This window comes from Condylura cristata, unplaced genomic scaffold (genome assembly GCF_000260355.1).
Source record: "Condylura cristata isolate star-nosed mole 26May11 unplaced genomic scaffold, ConCri1.0 scaffold00001, whole genome shotgun sequence".
NCBI classification, from domain to species: Eukaryota; Metazoa; Chordata; class Mammalia; order Eulipotyphla; family Talpidae; genus Condylura; species Condylura cristata.
Genome location: NW_004567102.1, coordinates 4,779,332 through 4,798,867, shown reverse-complemented (window position 1 = coordinate 4,798,867; position 19,536 = coordinate 4,779,332). Strand labels below are relative to the sequence as shown.

The 19,536-nt window shown below is 47.9% G+C and overlaps 1 protein-coding gene across 2 annotated transcripts in view; it reads right to left on the bottom strand.

Moving 5' to 3' along the window:
- The window catches only part of TBC1D22B (TBC1 domain family, member 22B), a 70,426-nt gene that overhangs the window by 7,624 nt on the left and 43,266 nt on the right, over positions 1-19,536 (bottom strand). For both annotated transcript variants that reach the window (XM_004673437.2, XM_012723397.1), the window contains exons 9-12: positions 13,191-13,297; positions 12,670-12,745; positions 10,353-10,480; positions 10,033-10,128 (exon numbers count right to left, since the gene is read on the bottom strand). In XM_004673437.2, coding sequence (XP_004673494.1) covers positions 10,033-10,128; positions 10,353-10,480; positions 12,670-12,745; positions 13,191-13,297 — 407 coding nt within the window. The remainder of the gene's footprint in view (positions 1-10,032; positions 10,129-10,352; positions 10,481-12,669; positions 12,746-13,190; positions 13,298-19,536) is intronic.

Here is a 19,536-nt window from a genome sequence, read left to right as displayed (position 1 = left end):
CTCTCCTGACCAGCCTGCTGCTCCCCAACACAGTGTGTTTCAGTCAATCTGCCTGTTCTGCTCCCCACTCTGTCTCTGGTGAATCCCCTCACGCCCTGTACCTCTAGCCTATACTCAGTTCTTGTATGCATAATTAAATCTTATTTTAAAATGGGGCAAATGATGATGCTATATACCTTCTTTTTCCTGACAGATCCTGCCTTGGGTTTATTTATATGAATAGGGCAGAAGGCCGTGGGCATCATGCGGGTAGCAGCCCAGCGGTCATACTGGTCCTACTGTGCTCACGCGGGCGAGGTCCTCTTCTCTAGAGACTTTGTGGTGTCTGGGCTCCTTGAGCAGCCTGCACTGTAGCTTCAGCCTGAGCCTTGGTTTGAGCCTTGGCCTGTGGCTGGCAGAGTCTGAGACCTGGGCCAGACGGCCATGAGCACATTTCCCCAGCTTTAGGTGAACAGTGCAGGTGGGTGACTGAGCAGTGACTGCTGCCCATGGGGAAGCTGGTCTTCACCTCCTTGGGCTTTGCAAGGGCCTGGCCAGCCTCTGCACCACTGGCCTACATCTTCTTCAGACCATTGTTTTGCTGCTTAGCAAAACATGTTCCTCAGGATTCTAGGGAATAACACCTTACAAGAGTCACGTTTATGACTGGGGTTCTTCAGGCCACTTCTGTTCCATTCTGGAGACTAGCTGGACCTGGTATGGTTCTTGTATTTGGCCATATCTCTACCCAGGGGAGAGTGTCCTCTGTGACCCTGACCACCCCCTGGTCCCCGGCCTTTGCTCCCCACAGCCACACAGACTTCACCCCTGTCCTCCCTGTGGCTTGAGTCTGCCAACTGTCAGAGAGGCGCAGGTGGCTTCAGTTACTGTGCAGCCAGCACTTTGAGATACACTTTTTGACAATATAGAACAGCCACTGTATTCTGTAAAGTGATTAGAGATTAGACAACAAAGTATACAGCATAGCTTCAGCAACAGTTAGACCTATACAATATGCATTCATTTATGTAGGTTTGTACAGTGCCATGTCTGAAAGGAAACATAACACGTTTGTGTGGTCAGCTTTCAGGAACTTGGTTGTTTTCTTTTTCCCTATTGATTATATTGGTATCTTCTATAATGATTATATAGGCCTAGGCAATTACCAACAAAGGGATGATTTCTCTAGAAGAGAATATTCCTTGCTGGGTTAGGATCTACCTGTAATTTCAAATTCTTCTAGAAATCTAGAAACCTCCTAAAAGCCTTGAAATAATTCTACTTAGCCAAATTAACGTTCCCAATTTCCCCAAGGGCAGTAAAATTTAACTAGGGAGAACTACTGCCACCTGGTGGCTTTGTCTAGGAACTGCAACTCCATTATAGCGCAGCAACAATGGGAAACCCTGCCCAATACATTAAAGTATTTGGACAGAGACCAAGAAATAGAAACTGAATAATCATGGCTGAAAGAAGATGGTAATTAAAAAATCATGCACTTTATCTACGGCGAAGAAAGTACACTGCCAGAGCAAGGGACAAATTAATGTTGCAAAGAGCTCATGAGAGCATTAAGCATGACACACAGTCAGATTAAACGCTGTGAAGAGACAGTTTGTGGGCCGAGCAGCAGAGTGTTTCCAAATTAGTGGATAAGGGCAATGGCCTCCGTAGGAGAAAGGCTGGAAGTGGATGAAATATCAGAAAGGGCCTGCCCCAGGTACCTTCTGAAAATCTACAGATCGCAAAGGAAAAGGAATATGGCAGAGGAGAGAGTTAAGCCATATGGGAGAGGGACAACTAAGGGGTAAAGGAGAAGAAAAGGACAGCAAGTAATAAGCCAAGAGTCTTTGGTAGGGGAGACCCATTAGAGAGTGTTCGAGCAGATGGAAGAATTGCAAATGAAGAGGGAGAACATCAAGGATGACAATAATGGTAGTGATCACTTTTTGAGCACCTACTAAATACCAGGCGAGGCTCAAATGGTTCACATGTACATTGCACTAACTCATTTAATTCTCACATCAACTCTGGAGTATATATTATTATCTCCATTTTACAGATGGGAAAATTGAGGCAGAGGCTAAGAACTTGTACAGGGTCACAAAATAGTGCTGGACTGGGATTTGCACCCCGGTAATCTGGTTTCAGAAATTGTAAGTATAACCACTGCAATATATAGAGAGTGTATGTGTGTATATATACACGAACGTTATGTAAATACATACATATATATACACACACCCATACTGACAGACATGGAAGGCAGGTTGAACACAATGTAGAAGGAATCTAAAAAAAAGAAACTGAAGGAAATCTGAAAGAGGCAATTAATTTGTGTTTGTGTGTGTGCCCAGAAGAAATGGGGTGCAGGCCAGAGGTGCGGGGGGTGAGAGGATTCACCAGAGACGGGGTGGGGAGAACAGGTGGACTGGCTGAAATACACTGCGGAGGAGAGCAGTGGGCGGATCAGGAGAGGTCTGCCACGCCATGTGGGTCAGCTCCCAGGTGACTGATTTTATTCAGTAGTAATGAGCAAAAACAGCCAAAAGTAGGACATGTAACAGGTGACAGAAAAAGAACTTAAAAGCCCCATAAAATATATATAAATAAGGCTCTGTGTAGCTTATGATTTAGAATCACTTAGCAACTTGGAATTTTTCTTCAAATATAAAGCACATTCAGGCATGTAAATATTCCCTAGTCAAGTGTTTTTGAAACACAGCCCTCCTGTATTGTGACGGTGAGTTGGCATGACATTTCTTCGGATTCCAATACCAAAATCAAAATGCACTAGTATGTGTAAACTTTTTGAGAGCAAACTTCTATTCATTGGTGTCCCCAGTATCAAAGGGCTGCATGCCTTTGGCAAGGTTTCCCTTGGAGAAGGCTGTGTGGAGTCCCTGACAGCTTGTTTTGTTTTCAAGTCTAGGACTCATGCCCTTTCTCACACCAGCCTGCTGTGGAAAAAGGCCTTCAGTTCCCAGGGTTCCCTCGGATCCCTCCTACTGGGCAGGATTCAAACTAGAAATCCTCTGGGTGTCGGTAAAGATAGGGCCCCTGCCTGGAAACGTTTCAGGGCCCCATCTTTGAGCTCCTGCAGAAGCCGGTGAGTGGGTGCCATCTGGTTTAAGGGGTTTATTTACATTTAGTTTGTTATTTAGGCCTGGAGCCCATCCCAAGGGCTTAGCACCCTTTTATTTAATGACTGACCTTTCTCTTACAAAAGAAAACTTCAGAGTACAGTTCTCTCCAAGGTTTTCTTACATAAGACGAAAGCAAAGGATTCTGAGACCAGCTGCTACTTTGGTGGCACTAACTTCCTTGCCAGTTCCCTTTTTCATGTATTTAAAGAAACTTTAGTCCTTGTAGAAATCAGTTCTGAGTCATCAGAGGCTTTATTAGCAACTCCTCTACTTTTCTGGGGTCTCAGGCTCTTCTGGGCTCTTACAGATGCTGTTTTTTTCCCCAGGATGACTTTTCAGACTGTGGGGTGATCAAACTCCCCATTCTCTCTGATTCCCTGCTTTCCCTAGATATAGTACATTACAGTCAAATAGTTTTCAGGCGTTCTGTGGATTACTGCTTTATTCAGTACAAACTATCTTCTTCCAAAACTATAAATTAAGGGTTTATTGTAAAATGTAAAATAGTCGTTCCCCATTGTGCATGATTTAAGCCGGAGAGTGGGCTGGCAGAAGCTGACTCACACACTCTAGCAGAGGGGTGTTCTCCGGGGCTGCTGCCCGCGCTCCTCGTCTGCAAGCTGCCCGGTCGCGGTGTGCTCCGGGCAAGGAGCCTTGCGTCATGTGCGCGTCCATCTTGAAATGCTCGGGGAGGGTTTGCAGAAGCTTGACCTTGATGGACGTTTTAAATGCAGCATAACTGCAGGCAACAGACTACAAGAATCCCGTGTACAGCTGGATGGCTTTTTGCATATATCACCAGTACCCAGATGATGCGCACTTCCTGTGCCCCAGAAGACTTGAGCTCTTCCCCACTCAATATTCTCCCCCCAAACACTGACCTGAACCAAACCATCAAGTAGTTTTGCATTTTTTTGAATGTCACATAAAATCTTTACAGTCTTATTTCTAAAGTTATTATGACACCCTTGAATCTTTGTCAGTGACAAAAAAATAAAAAAAATAAGTCACCCTGAGTGCATGCCCAAGGGTCAAAGATGGGACAATTTGAGCAGCAAAATAAATGACAGTGTCGGATAAGTCATAAGATAAAATAAATACCCATGAATCTGGTATAAACAAATACTTGAATGAATAAATGGGAATGAAGGGACAGCTCTTTCTTGGAGTGGAATGCCAATTAACACTGAAGGAATGATGAGAATAGAAAATCACCGCTAGGCAAACATCACAGCAATGACGGTTACAGGCAAGAGCCATTAAGGAATGTTAAAATTAGCGAGTGGAAGAATGATGAGAAACCGGGTAATTACATTGTCTCAGAGTGTCTCCTCTGAAGATACTGATTAATTACTGAGGGGAAGATAGTAAATTTACACTGGAGAAGCTGGCAGACCCAGAAGCTGGGACCAGAGAGATGGGGTCCCAGGGGTCATGGGCAGCAAGGAGCCGGGTCAACACCAGGCACCAAGAAAGGCCTGTCACCTCAGTGGCCTCCACCCTCAGGAGCAGGACCCTCAACCTCATCATAAGAAAGTATCCAACAACCCTAAATTAGGGAGCATTTCATATGATAACTAACTAACACCCTTTAAAAGCTTAAATTTTTTTTTCTCTGTCATGGAAGACAAAGACTGAAGAGTTATTCCCAATTGGGAGCCTGATTAGATCCTGCTCCAGAAAGAAGGCGATTAATGGAGAAATGGGTAAGGTTCTGTAGATCAGTAATATTTTTTCAATACAAATTTCCTGACTGTGAAACTGTAGCACGGTGGTGTCAGATGTAAGCATGGAGTGAATGGGCAGAGTATATGGAACTCTACCACTTTTGCAACAATTTTATAAATGTAATATTACTTTAAAATAAAAGTTTTTTAAAGGGTGAGACACACTTTTAAAAACCTGGTGAGTGGAGTCCTGTCTCTGCCAGTCCCTTTCTAGCCTGTCGCAGTCCTCAGAGTGTGGGGTGGCTCTGGAGCCTGCCTGCTCTCTCAGGACCTGGAGCGGGTGCTGGGGTTCACGGAGGCCCATAAACCCTCTCTGAGCCAACAACCTGCACTTGTGCCCAGGATGCCCTGCTGCAGTTGGGCACTAACATCACAGAGCCCGTCTCCCCACGGGGACAGGGGCCAGCATCCCAGCTGAGAGGGAGGGCATGACAGGGAATCTGGAGGGTGCAGGTCTTCCCAGCAGTGGAAGGAGACGAGCCCTGGAACCAATATGTTGAAGATCATCCAGAAGACAGGGGGTAACTTACTCAGTTTAAAACAACCAACTGTGTCCTAAATGTTTATGTTATGAGGAGGAGAGGAAGTAGGTCCTGGCCTGGGAGCAGCACCCTTCTGAACTCAGCTCAAGGGCACACAGGAAGTGCTGGCCAGGGCCCAGGACAGGAGGCAGCAGAGCACAACCCACAGACTCCAAGTTTGTTACGTACTCCCTGGGCCTAGTTACTTCGTGTCACCGTGACTCAGCTTCCCCTTTACAAGCGGGGGCTGGTAATTACAATCTTCCTTGTGGGACTCACAAGGATCGAGCAAATTAACACAGGTAAGCACTTCGAGTAGTGCCTGGCACGCTTACAGTGCTAAGGATGAGCTATTACATTGAACCAATATTTGACTACTTTGACCTACAAAAGTAACTACATGGAATTCATGCTGCTATTATCATCACAATTGGGCCAGAATGGTTGAGGGCCCCTTTGCTATGAAAGTACTTGGCCCAGAGCCGTCTTCCAGTGGCCCCAGGCCCCAGAGGACCAGCAGCCTCCAGACAACAGCAGTGCCCAGCTGCACCTCAGGTCCCCTGCCTCAGAGGTCGCGGGAAGGAAACCTTTCAGCGGGATGCTCCTGCCATCAGGTGTCGGTCCCCATTCCCGGGCAGTGACCTCAGACAATGGCTCGGTGGAGGAGAAGCAGGTGCTCTTCCTTCTGGGGGCTTTCCCCCAGCTGACACTCCTTTCCAGCCTTGTTTGTTCATCTGGCTGGAGAGTCTCACCTGGGATTCGCACAGCCTGACTCGGGTAAGTTAGAAAGCACCTAATGCGAGACCTGGGCTCCTTGTGCTCTGTCCCCACTGCTTCCCAGACTCAGGAGTACACGCAGGGAGTGATAGTAATGGTAAGCCAAGTCCTGGCTGCTTTGCATACTTGTGCCAGGTATGCCACTGGGACTGCTTCCCTGTACTAACTGGGCTCATTCTCACAACAGCCCGGGGACGTGGGTGTGCCAGCCCCACTTTGCAGGGAAGAACACTAAGGTCTAGAGGGCCAAGTCACGTCCTTAGGTAAACACCACAGGAAGGCGGCAGAGCAGGGGCTGAGCTGGGGCAGGGTTTTCAGGGGCCCTGGCTTAGCCTCCGCACTCTGCTGCACCGTCCCGGGTGCTGCGTCCCTCAGGATGGCTCCATGGGCCTGGCCCGACAGCTGGCGCTCCTCCCTTGCTGCTAAGAGTGACACATGGCTGGTCTGCTGAAGCTGCCACTTTTACTCTGCAGCTACTTCCCCTGCCTCCCCGCCCCCCGCCCTCCCTTGAGTATCTGAAGCTCTCCCTTCTCTGACCTAGACTTGGACTCTCTGGGGAGCCCGTGTTCTCTGGCGCAGCATCACTGCAGCGACCTGAACACACCGTGGCCTCTGGCAGTCAGGATGTCTGTGCCTTCCTCCCGAGGCTTCCCGCAGCTCGGTGCCTCTTCCGACCTACGCCTGAAGGGCCTCCTTCTCTATCTAACAGTCAGGCGCACCTTTTCTTCTATTATTCATAGAACTATGAAATTGGTAGCGGAAGTAGAAGGAGCTTTTGCCATTTATCCAGTTTAACTGTCCATTCTATTTTTGTCTAACAAAACTGGCGAGACCCCACCATGGTAGGACTGAGGTGTTAACACAGCAGCAGATAAAAAGCCCACTGCTACGCTGCGGGTTACTGCAGGAAGACCTCCATCCATCAGTCAAACGTGCTACCCAGAAAGAACACCTCCACATCCAACATAGTTTTAAAGTCAGAGACGACTGTCCTGTGCTTTGTCGATTATTGTGAATTTCTCAAAGCCATTCCAGGAAACCTGCCACCTCCCGGAGCTAATCTGGGAAGCGCTTTTATCACACATGACAAGGCCCTCTGAGCCTGGCTCATGATAACTAAATTAGACTTCATGCTCTCGATACCCTGCTTCACCTCAGCCACATTATCAAAATTGATAGCTCGCCCCAGCACATGGCCATTACAGCTCCTTTTCCTCATTTATCTCAGGGTGTCACATACGCTGCTTGTTGAAGCTGAGCTCTTCGTCAGTGCCGGGGCCTGGCACACAGAGAGCACCTATGTGCAGCGCTCAACCCAGCCACTCCCTCTCCCCCCACAAAAGCCTTTACTTGGGCAGGTCAGGTCTTGTCTTTTTATTTATCGACTGAACAGATTTCTGTTCTTTAACCAGCTAACACCAATTCCAGAGTGGTGCTGCCTGGGGATCTCGCAGAGACGCTGCTGTTCTGAGAACACCGTGTTATTAGTCAGAACTCCAAAAAACATTCAGCCTTTTCTAGCTTACAAACCCTCCCCACCCTGACTTTTAAAAGAAATGTATGCTCACTAAAAAAACCCCCAAAACTCTCTCAGTTCAGAAATGTACAAAGCAGGGGCCCTCCCTGGTGGCACAAGGGGTTAAGTCTCAGCACTATGAAGTTGTGCACAGCCACTGCAGCAAGAATTCGATCCCCAGCCAGGGAGCTGACCCACATGGCTCAGCAGGTCTCTCCTGTCCCACCTGCTGCTCCCCTCAGCAGGGTATTTCAGTCGGTTTACCTGTTCTGCTCCCCACTCTGAATCCTCTCAAACCCTCTCCCAGACACCTCTGGCCTATAACCCAGTTCTTATATGCATAAATAAATAGATCTTTAAAAAAATTTTTTTTTAAATAAAGAAATGTACAAAGCAGGGGGAAAAAAACAGAATCCATGGCTCTGCCCCGGAGCTAACAGCCTCCATTAGCTTCCAGGCCTTTCTGCAGACTGTAGAACCCGGCCACCTACCCCGCACTTTCCTCTCCCCTTCCCTGAGTCTCTGGCGCACCTGCCTGGCACTCCGCACCTCGCTCATGCCCCAAGCTCTTCTTCGCTCTCCTCACGTCCTGCCCCGCCTGCTCCCTGCTGCAGGCACTATTCCTTCCCTCCCGCCTTCGCTCCGCTCACCTCTTCTCGGTCCAGACTCGTAGACTGTAACAGCCTGCTCTACATTTCTATTTCTAAAGCTGAACTGAGCTTGCTCTGCAAGCTTGCTACTATGACAGCCTTCTAAACTGTACAGTCTGATTCATCCTTTTCTGTCATACTCTGCATCCAATTCATCAAGAATTCCTGTTGATTCTACCTGCAGAATATATCTAAGTTGTGGTTGTTTATCAGACCTCCATTGCCACCACCCCAGTCCAAGCCACCCTCATGTCTCCACTGGAGGACCACAATAGACTCCTGGCTGGTCTCTCCGCTGCCATCCTTACCCACACTTAAATAGTCTACATAGCAATCAGAAAACCCTCCCTGGTGGTACAACAGGTTAAAGTGAAGCTAGCCACAGCCACCACAGCACGAGTTCGCTCCCTGACCAGAAAGGTGACCCACATGGCATGGCAGACCTCTCCTGTCCTGCCTACTGTGTCTTCAGTCAATCTCTGTCCTGCTTCCCAGTCTCTCTGGTGAATCCTCTCATCCTTCACACCTTGGGCCTGCACCCCAGTTTTGTATGCATAAATAAATCTTTAAAAGAGATTTAAAAGAGAGGAGAGAAATCCTTGAAAATATAAAGAAGATCATGTCTCTTCTCTGATCAAGACCCTCTTATGGTTCCCTTTCTACTCAGAATAAAGGCTAAAGGCCTGACAGTAGCTAAAAAGTCCTCTGTGATCTGACTCTAGTGACTAATCCAGCCTCAGCTTTTTCCAATCTTCCCCCAGACCTCTCTGATCCAGGCCAGGCTGGTCACCCCTGTGATTTCTTTTTCTTTTTTTAAAGATTTATTTATTTATTCATACAGAACTGGGGTACAGGCCAGAGATACGGAGGGTAAGAGGCTTCACCAGAGACAGAGTGGGGAGCAGAACAGGCAGATCGACGAAGTACACTGCTGAGGGGAGCAGCGGGCGGGCCAGGAGAGGTCTGCCATTCTATGTGGTCACCTCCGGGGCAGGCGGGAATCGAACTCATGCGGAAGTGGCTTAAGCTTCTCAGTGCTGTGCTTTAACCCGCTGGGCCACCAGGGAGGGCCCATCCCTGTGATTTCTTAAACAGCCCAGGCATGCACATGTCCCAGGGCCTTTGCACTGGCTGTTCCCTCTGCCTGGACACATCCAGATGTTCACATGGCTACTCCCTCCCTTTCCCTCTGCCTGGACATGTCCAGATGTACACATAACTTACTCCTTCCCTTTCCCAAGTCTATAGTCAAGTGTCACTTTCTCAGTAATTTATTTACTTCTCAGACTAATTTATTTGAAAGTAAAACCTTATCCCTTCCCTACCACCTAGTGATCCCTTTATATTGAGCTACTTAAAAAATGGTTCATCATTTTCTAATGTTCCCTTTAATTTACTTATTTACTATACTTTTGTTTAAGTCTCTCTGAGGGGCATGTAAGCACTGTGAGTATAGAGTTCTCTGTCTACCAGCATATCCTATGCGTTCCTCGGGCCTGCAGATGGCAGGCCTTCCACAGCTGCTTCAGTGACACCCTGTCAGTGACAGGGTGACAGGCCACCGTGGACTGCCCAGATGCTCTACACTCTTTCTGGTGCTCGGATCTCTCCTCTGTCCAGGCAGGCACCTCCTGTGGCGCCCTCTGGGCAGCCCCACTAGCGGGTGACCCCTACTCAATGCTCACTCTTGGCGCTGGCTGAGCTCCTGCCACTCACCTGAAAGTCTTCCTCATCCAAGATCTCTTTCCTCCACTTGATCAGGAAGGCCGCACACACGTAGAGATGAAAGTGGGAGAAACCTTCCGGTTCAGACTGGGGAGGGAAAACACAGTTGTTAGGTCTCCAAGCCCTGACAAGGAGCTGGCTCTAGGCCTCTCAGTCCCAGGCCTTCTCCCAGGTGGGACAGCGCATGGCCTCCCGTTCCTGGCTGAGCAAAGACTTTGCCCCAAAGCAAACGCAGACAGAGCAGAGAGGGCAGGGAGACTTCTGGGCACCTGGGGGAAGTGTGGGTGGAGAGGGCAGGGGTCTCTTCTCACCTGGTATGTGTCCCACAGGCGGATGGTGCAGCGAAGGGGGAGCTCCCGCATAAGCAGGTTGTTCATCCAACGAAAAGCAAACTGTAGATACTCGACCTCATACCTCCTGAAGTGATTATGTACCTGCTCTGAAACAGGAAGTGTCATTGGCCTCGGGGGTACCACCTAGGGGACCTGGCTCTAAAGTCAAGAATCCATTTCCCCTCACACCCCCTCCCCTAACCAGCCTCTGATTTGACTGTCCTTTAATTGCCCCATCTCACAGCCACACTACTTCAGCCTTGCGCACAGGAGAAAGGTGCCTTCTCTCTTTCATAGGGCTGCTATGGCCATAAAACAGGAGACATAAGGCTCATGTGGCTGCTCGACCTTATTACTCATCAGAGAAGCAGTCAGAATGAAAAAGAACCTTGGGGGTCACCTTGGCCACCCTCTCCCTGGTCACTGACAGATGGCCGCCCACAGAGACTTAAACACTGCAAGTGAAAGCAGAAAGCGGCTCCTGACTCCACCCGAGGCAGCCTCTCCCTCCAGTGTCGTAAGTGATTCACCAGCAAGTGCTTTGCCACATTCAAGAAAAACTAGCTCCCTCCCAACTCCCATCCCTTCTATGTGTGTGGTATTCCAGAACAACCCCAAGTAAACCTGTTCCCTGTTCTACATGGCAGCCTGGCAAATTATGCTTAGTAGGATTTTTTTTGAAAAATCACTGTCATTCTCAATTTCCTAATTTATACAAACATTCTGAGGTATGAATGATTATCAGAAGATATGAGGGGCGGGTAAAACGAGGAAATAAAAGTGTTTATAACAGCACCTGGCGTGTGGCTAACACTAAACACAGTTTTTGAAAGAATAACCAGCCATCAAAATGGTTATTTCTAGGGAATAGAATTTAAGGAAGGGGGAGAGTTTTGCGTTTCTGAATGGCTTAAATTTTTGTAATGATAAGCATTACTTCCAAAATTCAAAGGAGCAATAAAGGTATATACATTTAAAATTCCACTCTAGGTAATTGTAAGGGCACAGAGACACAAGGACAGGGCAGGAGGTGGCAGAGGCCTCTGCCCTCTGGAGCCTGACAGCCTCTGTCAAGTAGCTCAGCACTCTGCTGGCAGCAGCATACACCCTATTGCACGATCTGGGGAGCAAAGCATCAGAGGCACATGTGGGCCCCGCCACGCGGCTCACAGCTAGGTCAAGGCGATAAGACGGAGGAAAACCCAGCCGGCACGCTGTAGATAAGAACCACTGTAAGACGCGAGTGAGCTGGGAAGGCTGAAACCCTAAGTCATAAGGGGGAGCAGGAGCATGTGGAGCAAACCAGGGAAGGTTTTCATGAAAAGAGAAACTGGAAGAGGAGAAAAAAAGATACGCAATTTCTGTATGGGGGTGGGAGGGTCATATTTAGGTGAAGCAGGAAATCCATGACTGAAACAATCGGCAAGTGAAACTTATTAGCTGGTGAGAGAAATGGTAGCGTCAGCCCTAAAGAGCTTAGTTGACGCATGAGATTCAGCTGGCGAAGACTTTACTGTTAGGTTCTGCGTGCTCTTTGTGAAACTGAATTCTGACTTCTTCTTGCCCTGGGTGGCCTCAGCTTCTTCAACAGCCAACAGAAAGGTTGCCCAAGTTGCCTCTTAGTTCTCACATTCTAAGATTCTGAGTCAGAACCACGGAGATACCGTCAGGCTCCTGTGCTTCAGGAGAGCCACGTCCCATGTCCCGGCTCAGACAGACCACAGGAAGCTCCGGGGAGTCCTGCTGTGGTGTCAGCCAGACGCAGGAGCCTGGCATGAAGCCCAGGAGTCCCGGGTTCCATCAGCACATGAAGGACAAGAGCAGATCACAGACTTGATGCTAAAAGCAATGGAAAGCCACAGAAGCTTTTATAGCAGCAGAGAAACTGGTGAGACATGACCAGAATGGTGTCCCAGGAAGATGCGGCTAAGTGATAGATGGCTTGGAAGACGGCTGAGTAGGAGAGGAAAGTACTTCCAGGAGGAATTCATGAACTCTGCGCCTGTCTGGACCAGAGCCGTGGCTAGTGAGATGGAGATGAAAGGGTGAATTGGAGGAGAGATGCTGAAGGAGAACTGACAGAAACTGGTGACAGAAAACTAAGGGGGGGAGGGGTAGAACGTATGCTGATAGCAGAGTTCCTACCTCACTTTTCTGTGGAGACGTGGAAGGTGCTGGAGCTGCCAGCGGCGGAGGGACCTGGAAATGCTCACGGCTAGAAAGGGCTGAGGAGAGAGCCCTGGCCTGTGTCAGAGCAGTGAGCCTCGCTACAGCATATCCCCTCCTCTGAACCTACCATCAATCCGGCTGACAAGCTCTTCCAGTGCCTTGACCTTCTTCTGGATTCCTGGCTGTGCAAAGGTATAGTTATCCTGCAAATGACAGAGAGTCTGAGGTGAACAGGGATTCCAAGGCATCGGGCCACCCCCTCCCACAACATGTTCACAGGCACAAACTGTTTTTCCAAAGACAGTGCAAGCATTCTAGGGAACAAGGGAAGCTGCTGACCAGCCGTGTGTGGAAAGCCTGGCAGCACTGCACTGTGGAGGCAAACCACGTGGCTCAGGGTGCCCAGCAGGGAGGAGGGGCACAGGTGGACCCCAGGGCCAGGATGACATGGGGCATCCTCAGGCTCCAGGGGACCCGAGACCCCTGCCTTTTAAAGGCTACAAAGCTAAGCAAAGAGGTAAAGGTGAATGGGCCAAGCAGAGGAGGAACCAAGATGGGTGGGGCCTGTCTCATGCAGATGGGCAACGAGGCGCAGAGGCCGGCAGGGCGCTCCTGGACACAGGCAGGCCGCGGCGGCTGACCACTCACCTGGATCCCGTCCAGCAGCTTGCTCATGCACCAAAAGCTGTCAGCTTCAATGCTTCGCAGCATGTCCTGAGACAAATTGGTCACGTCAAAGTTCTCCACATCCTCTTCTGTAAAACAAAAGGTGAAGAAAGTCCAGAGGTCTTCTCTGAAAAATGGAGAGAGAAAGATAGAGTCTAGTATCTCCAATGGGTCTGTAAAGCCAGTGGAGGGCCAGGCTGACCTGATGCCTAGGAACAGGGCTACCCAACTCCTCCCTTGTCAGGGGGGCAACTTGTCCCTGGAAAGTTCGTAAGGATCTAATACAGCGCTGAACAGGCCACTTCTCACACCAGTTCCACTGGGTCCGACATATCTTACTTTTCCTCTGATTTGTTCATTCAGTTTTAGAAAAAGATACTCCAGGCTTTGTGTTCAATGAGCTGTAACCAGCCCCCTGGAGACAGTCTGGAAAAATTCTTTGATTTCAGAAATGCAGTGACCTATCTAGCACACTCACATTCATGTGCAGAGAGAACAGCAGCGATCAGGTAGCCCCACGGTTCAGTTTTAAAACAGAATCCCCAAATTCTGACCAAGCACACTCATGACCTCACTCCTCTGAAATGAAGCCCCTGGAGTTACTAGAATTTAATGTCACCCCGTGGGGAAGTCCCAAGATGGGCTTTGCAAAACACAAGTCCTCCAGGATGAATAAGGAAAAGGGACTCTCTCTCAAGAGTTGAGAAGCGCTGTATCGTGTGAAACTTCGTGAAGATCACACTATACAAAAGGATTGGAAGTTATTAGAGATTTCTATTAAGTAGATCTGCCTAAACCTTGTTTCTCTGGCATCACCCAGCTCTTTAAAAGGACCATCTGTTAGCTTCTGATGGAAACCATGCACTAAGCAACAGGACTCAGAAGCTGTCTGCTGAGGAGTTAAGACGTTTTCTAGAACCCTCAAGAAGGAAAATGTCATGTGGTGATTCCTTCCTGCCAGAGGAGTCCAAATAGCAAGAAAGTTCTCTGCCCAGTACAGACAGCCTCACCCTTGGGCTCCCGTGTGACTGTCAAAGGCCACAAGTAGAAGTGTCCAGGGCCTCGAGTTTGGCACTAAAAGCAGCTTTTTCCCTCAGAGCCACAAGCAACATGTTCACTGCATTCCCTAGTGCTGCAGGGATACAGACGTCTGACAAAGAGTATTTCGAATCCAGCCCTTTCTTTATGAGAAGCATTACTAAGACTTAAAACTGAAACTCCTTGGGACAACATGTAGCAATCCTCAGATTCTTATCCTGTATAAACAATGTTTTTAGTGAACATGAATAGCTGTAAAAAAAGAAAGAAAACACCAAAGCACAACACCACCATCCCCTTGAGGGTGCTTTGTCATGAAACCTATGACCTGGAATAACCTACAAGCCCAACTCAAAGGACAGCCAGTTAGTGCAAGTAACGTGCGAACTGGTGCCTGGCACAGAGAAGGTGTAATACAGTTTATTTTGGATGAAGTTTATTAGGAATTTATAATGACATGGGAAAGCATGTGTTAAGGGGAAAGAATGAGGTACAAAAATATTTATGGTAGACTTTCAACTACTGTACATACAATATTTATGTGTTTATATAAGCATGGAGGAAAGACAAAATATATCATAAGGTTTACAGTGCTTATTCCTCTCCGTGCTTATTCCTCCCAGTGGTTTAAGCTTTACTAGACTTTTCAAAATTTCTACAATAAGCATAATTTTTATAGTCAGATATAAAAAAATGCAAATTATTGTAGAAAAAAGGGCAGTCATTGACGACACCTGCCTTTTATCACCAGAAAAATATTGTAAACCACTGCTAAGGCTATGGAAACCAAGACGCCAAATAAAATACAAAGGTCTGTTTGAGAATCACAGTTTTAAAACTTTCCCAAGATATAACATCGTTCCTTTTTTTCTAACTTTAATACTCATTATGTGGTGGGTTTTGTGGATTTAGACATTATATGGATCATGTCTATGTACACACTATTCATTTAGTTGTGTCATACCGGGCCCAGACCAAGCTCAGACTCTCCCTTTCCCTGTCGGCTTCATCGTCCGCCTCTAAAGGCCTCTAGCTCACCATAAGACACCTTATGACCGCCTCCCCAGGACCGAGAACCATTTCCCACGGCAATGCCCAGGAATGCCCCTGCAGCCCTGACGGGGAGCCACTCTGGGCACAGTGCAGGCAGCCCGCTCTCCGGGAGCAGACTCAGCAGTGTGGAGGGGCACGGTGTCTTCCTGGTGAGCACGCCCTTCCTGAGAATCGTCCCGAGTGGCGCTTCCTCTTTATGAGAGCAGGGCGTCAGGAAAAAAGTGGCCCCCGAAAGGAAGGGTCCAGACAAAAACTACCCCCACTTCTTTTTATTTTTTCCCCAGTGCTCACTGTTTATTCTTCCCATGTCTTCTTTTTTAAAGATTTATTTATGCATACCAAACTGGGGTACAGGCCAGGGGCTCTGGGGGGCAGGTGGAGACAGAGTGGGGAGCAGAACAGGCAGATCCACTGAAACCTACTGCTGAGAGGAGCAGTAGGGAGACAGGAGCAGTCTGCTGTGCCATGTGGGTCACTCCCTGGCCAGGGATGGAACTTGTGTTGCAGTGGCTGCAGAGAGCTTCTTAGTGCTGAGATTTCACCTGTTGCGCCTCTTTCCATTTCTTTTTTTCTTTCTTTTTTTTTTTTAAGATTTATTTATCTATGTATACGGAACTGGGGTATAGGCCAGAGGTGTGGGGGGTGGTGAGAGATTTAACCAGAGACAAAATGGGGTACAGAGCAGGCAGCTAGATGAAGTACACTGCTGAGGACTACCCCCCCCCTTCTTAAACACGTTTCCCAAATGAAGATCCAGAGCCACCTCACCCTGTGCAGGGTCTTTTCCCAGATGGGCACTGCAGAGCGGGGATGTGACAGCAGCGGGGCCAAGTACAGCAGAGGAACTAGGAAAAGCGCCTGGGCGGGGCCCGCGGCCACCCTGGAGAATGCGGCTTTTTATTCAGACAAAACAGTGGTTAAGAGCACAGGTTCTGGAATCAGACTGCAGAGCACAAATCCTGCCTCTGTCACTCATTAGCAAATGATTTTACCTCTTTGCCTCAATCCCTCATCTGTTCAACTGGTAAAATCAGTACCAGTGTCACAGGATATTTATAAGGGTGAAATAAGCTAATATATCAAAATGTTAATAGTGCTTGACATGAAATAACTATTATGTAAATGTTACTAGTACCACTGTGATTGGATGAGGGACAAATAAACTTTTCTCTTGGTTAAGCTGCTGTTATTTTGGATCTCTGCTACTTGCAGCCAAAGCTGACCTAAACCCAAAATATACCTTAAAAAAAGTCAATTTTTTAAAATATTTATTTATTTATTTTTGCTTACGGTACAGGCCAGAGGTGCACCAGAGGATTCACCAGAGAGAGTGGGGAGCAGAACAGGCCGACTGACAAAGTACACTGCTGAGGGGAGCAGCGCGCGGGTCAGGAGAGGTCTGCAGCGCCATGTGGTCGCCTCCGGGGCAGGCGGGGATCGAACTCATGCGGAAGAGACTTTAGCTTCTCAGTGCTGTGCTTTAACCCGCTGCGCCACCAGGGAGGGCCCAAAATAAGTCAATTTTTATTTCCACCTTTGGGTCTCACGGAGGAAGCAGCATGAGGTCTCAGGCTGTAAAGACGCCACTCTCAGGAAGAGCACACACTTCAAACCCACTACTGCGCAGGGAGCAAAGGAGGAACAGACAAGATGCCGAGCACTTTGCTGGGCCACAAATGGGTGCCATGTTCTGCCCTTACGCTTGGCCTACTCGCTAGCCCCTAGCTTTCACAGAGAGTGGGAGAGGTCATCAGCATTTGGTGGGAGGAGTCGGGTGGGGGAGATGAGAGTTTAGTGCTGTTCTGCCTGCTGAGAGGACAAAATTTACACCTTCAGTCAAAAATTGTGAGCTGAGCACAACAGCAAAAAAGCAGCAGAGAAAGGGAGGCCCAGATGCTTTCCGAAGGGCTTCATTCAGCAAAAACAGTCTGTTAGAAGACTCATTAAACACCCTATTTGAGGAAATTCAACACACAATTGAGCTGGCAGGGAAACTGTGCCAGCAAGGCAGTATGGAGGGCCGGCGGCGTCTCTGGTTGTCATGACAGAGTGCACAGCCGCCAGGACTCTGAGGAGGAATGAGATCTTTAGGGATATGTTATGGCTATTTAAAGAGGCGAAGCATACAAAAGGAAGAGTCCTAAAGCTCGTTATAAAAGTCAAATTGCCCACTCTGGGCTTCACAAGAATGGGGCCATTTATTAGCTGATAAAATGTACTTGGAAAAAAAAATGTACTTGAGTGGCGGTTCTGGTGAACTGTTTATTTTTCTGAGAACTCCAAGTCCTAGACCTAAATCAGCCTCATATATACATCAAAAACACCTGGACAGTATTGGGAAGCACGGGTCTTTCCAAAACTTACAAGAGCTACCTGTCTATTCAGTGTTCTGGGTATTTCCCAGGACCTATCTGTGATTAAAGGGCAACTTCTAGATTCTTTGATCGGTGGGATCAGAACAATTCAGCCAAATGGCTTTTCTAGAGGGTGTCAGGGCACCAGACTGGCCCACCTTCTGTTCCACAGTCTCAGGGTGACCTGATTTCTCTGTCTTTGCTTTTTTTTAAAAGTTGGACTCATAAGACTGATTGCTTACCTAATATTACCTGATCACAAAAGAAAACTGTGAAAATAAATCTTTTTGACCATACATCTGAAGAATCCCATGAAACAGGAATTTACATAGATCATCAAAAAGAAAAAAAAACCACTGATTTAAGAAAAGTGTGAAGGAATTAATCTGACTACCTGTAGGGAATAACTTCTAAGTGGTTTAAGTGCTAGGTAAACATATTCTGTTTGCTATTCATTTGACATTTTCAGGCAAAAAAAAAATTGGATGGCAGCAGCCGAGACAAGGACACCATGCTAACCTCGTAGCCTGGGGGAGTCAGGCCACCTGACAAATGAGAGTGAAGAGAGCTGGTCTCTTCCACCGGGAAGTGAGAGGACAGACTTCTTCTGAGGTTCCTACCAAGCAGAGACATGGGGAGGTGGTTCATGCAACAGGCTGTGAGAGGAGTCGTGGTGACTGTGGGCCCTTCCCGACACTGTGCCTGTCCATCAGGGTAGTGCTAGAAGGTAAACATGAACCAGGGAGTACAGATGGACTTTGGCTGCACCATGCTCAGGGTGGAGAGCTGGGTGCACATGTATCATGATACCCTGGATAAAGTTAATATTAAACACTGAAATCTGTTCTATTTCCCTAGGGTCCTGTATTCCTTTACTTAGCCAACAAGAGGCTGGGCTGACTCCGTCTCGGAGATATGTAAGATTGCAGATTATCTGAGCCCAAATCATATGGGTACTCAGGATATGGAGGTAAGGGAAGGACCAGTTCCAGCACGCACTTCACCTGCTAGGAGCTCCCCTTAAGGTCACCCACACAGACAGACAGACAGTTGTCAAGACACTGGATGTGAACGGGCTCTGGGCCGTTCAGTGCCAACGTCAGCTCCAGAGCTTCTCGTCTAGGCTTGAATATTTTGAACATGTTGGCTACCTCAATTCTTAATGTTTCACTTAGCCTGGGCTGGATGACAGGGTGGGAATAGGCATGCAGGCCACCTGGCTCACTGTCAGGAGTGATCAGGCTCGCTTTTACAGGCCATAACTTACATATGGCGACCTTAGCTTCTTCAATAATAGGAAATCCAGTCCTGGACACCCGCCACATGCACGGTGCCATCCAGAGTCAGCTGCACTCTGCTAAGCCCGGAGCTCTGGCTGGGCTGCCTCTACAGAGATCTCTGTTGCCAGGGGAGCCTCAAATATCTCACAGTCTAACCCATACGAAGCTGCTTTGTCTATGAAGGTGGAACCAGGCGACATCTTGAAAAAAGGATTAGGGTCCCACATATAGTGAATGTTAGCCAAACTCCCCAATTTCCCACAAGCCAATAGAATTACAAGGGAAAACAGAATATTCTTACTAATTGATTCAATTTACAAAAGTTTAGTGACAGGCAAAACTAATCTAGGAAAACTAATACTAATACAGACATCAGAAGTCAGAGGTTCCCCATGACAGTGTCAAAGGGAGAGGGGACAGGAGCAGGAACTAGAAGGGAACATGGGGACTTCTGCAGGCTGCAAATGGTCCTTCCTTGATATGTGATTATTGTGGGAAATTTATTGATCTGTACCGATGATATGTACTTTTTTAAATGCATGTGATACTTCAATATAAACTTTACATTAAAAAAAAAGTACAGGCCCTCCCTGGTGGCGCAGC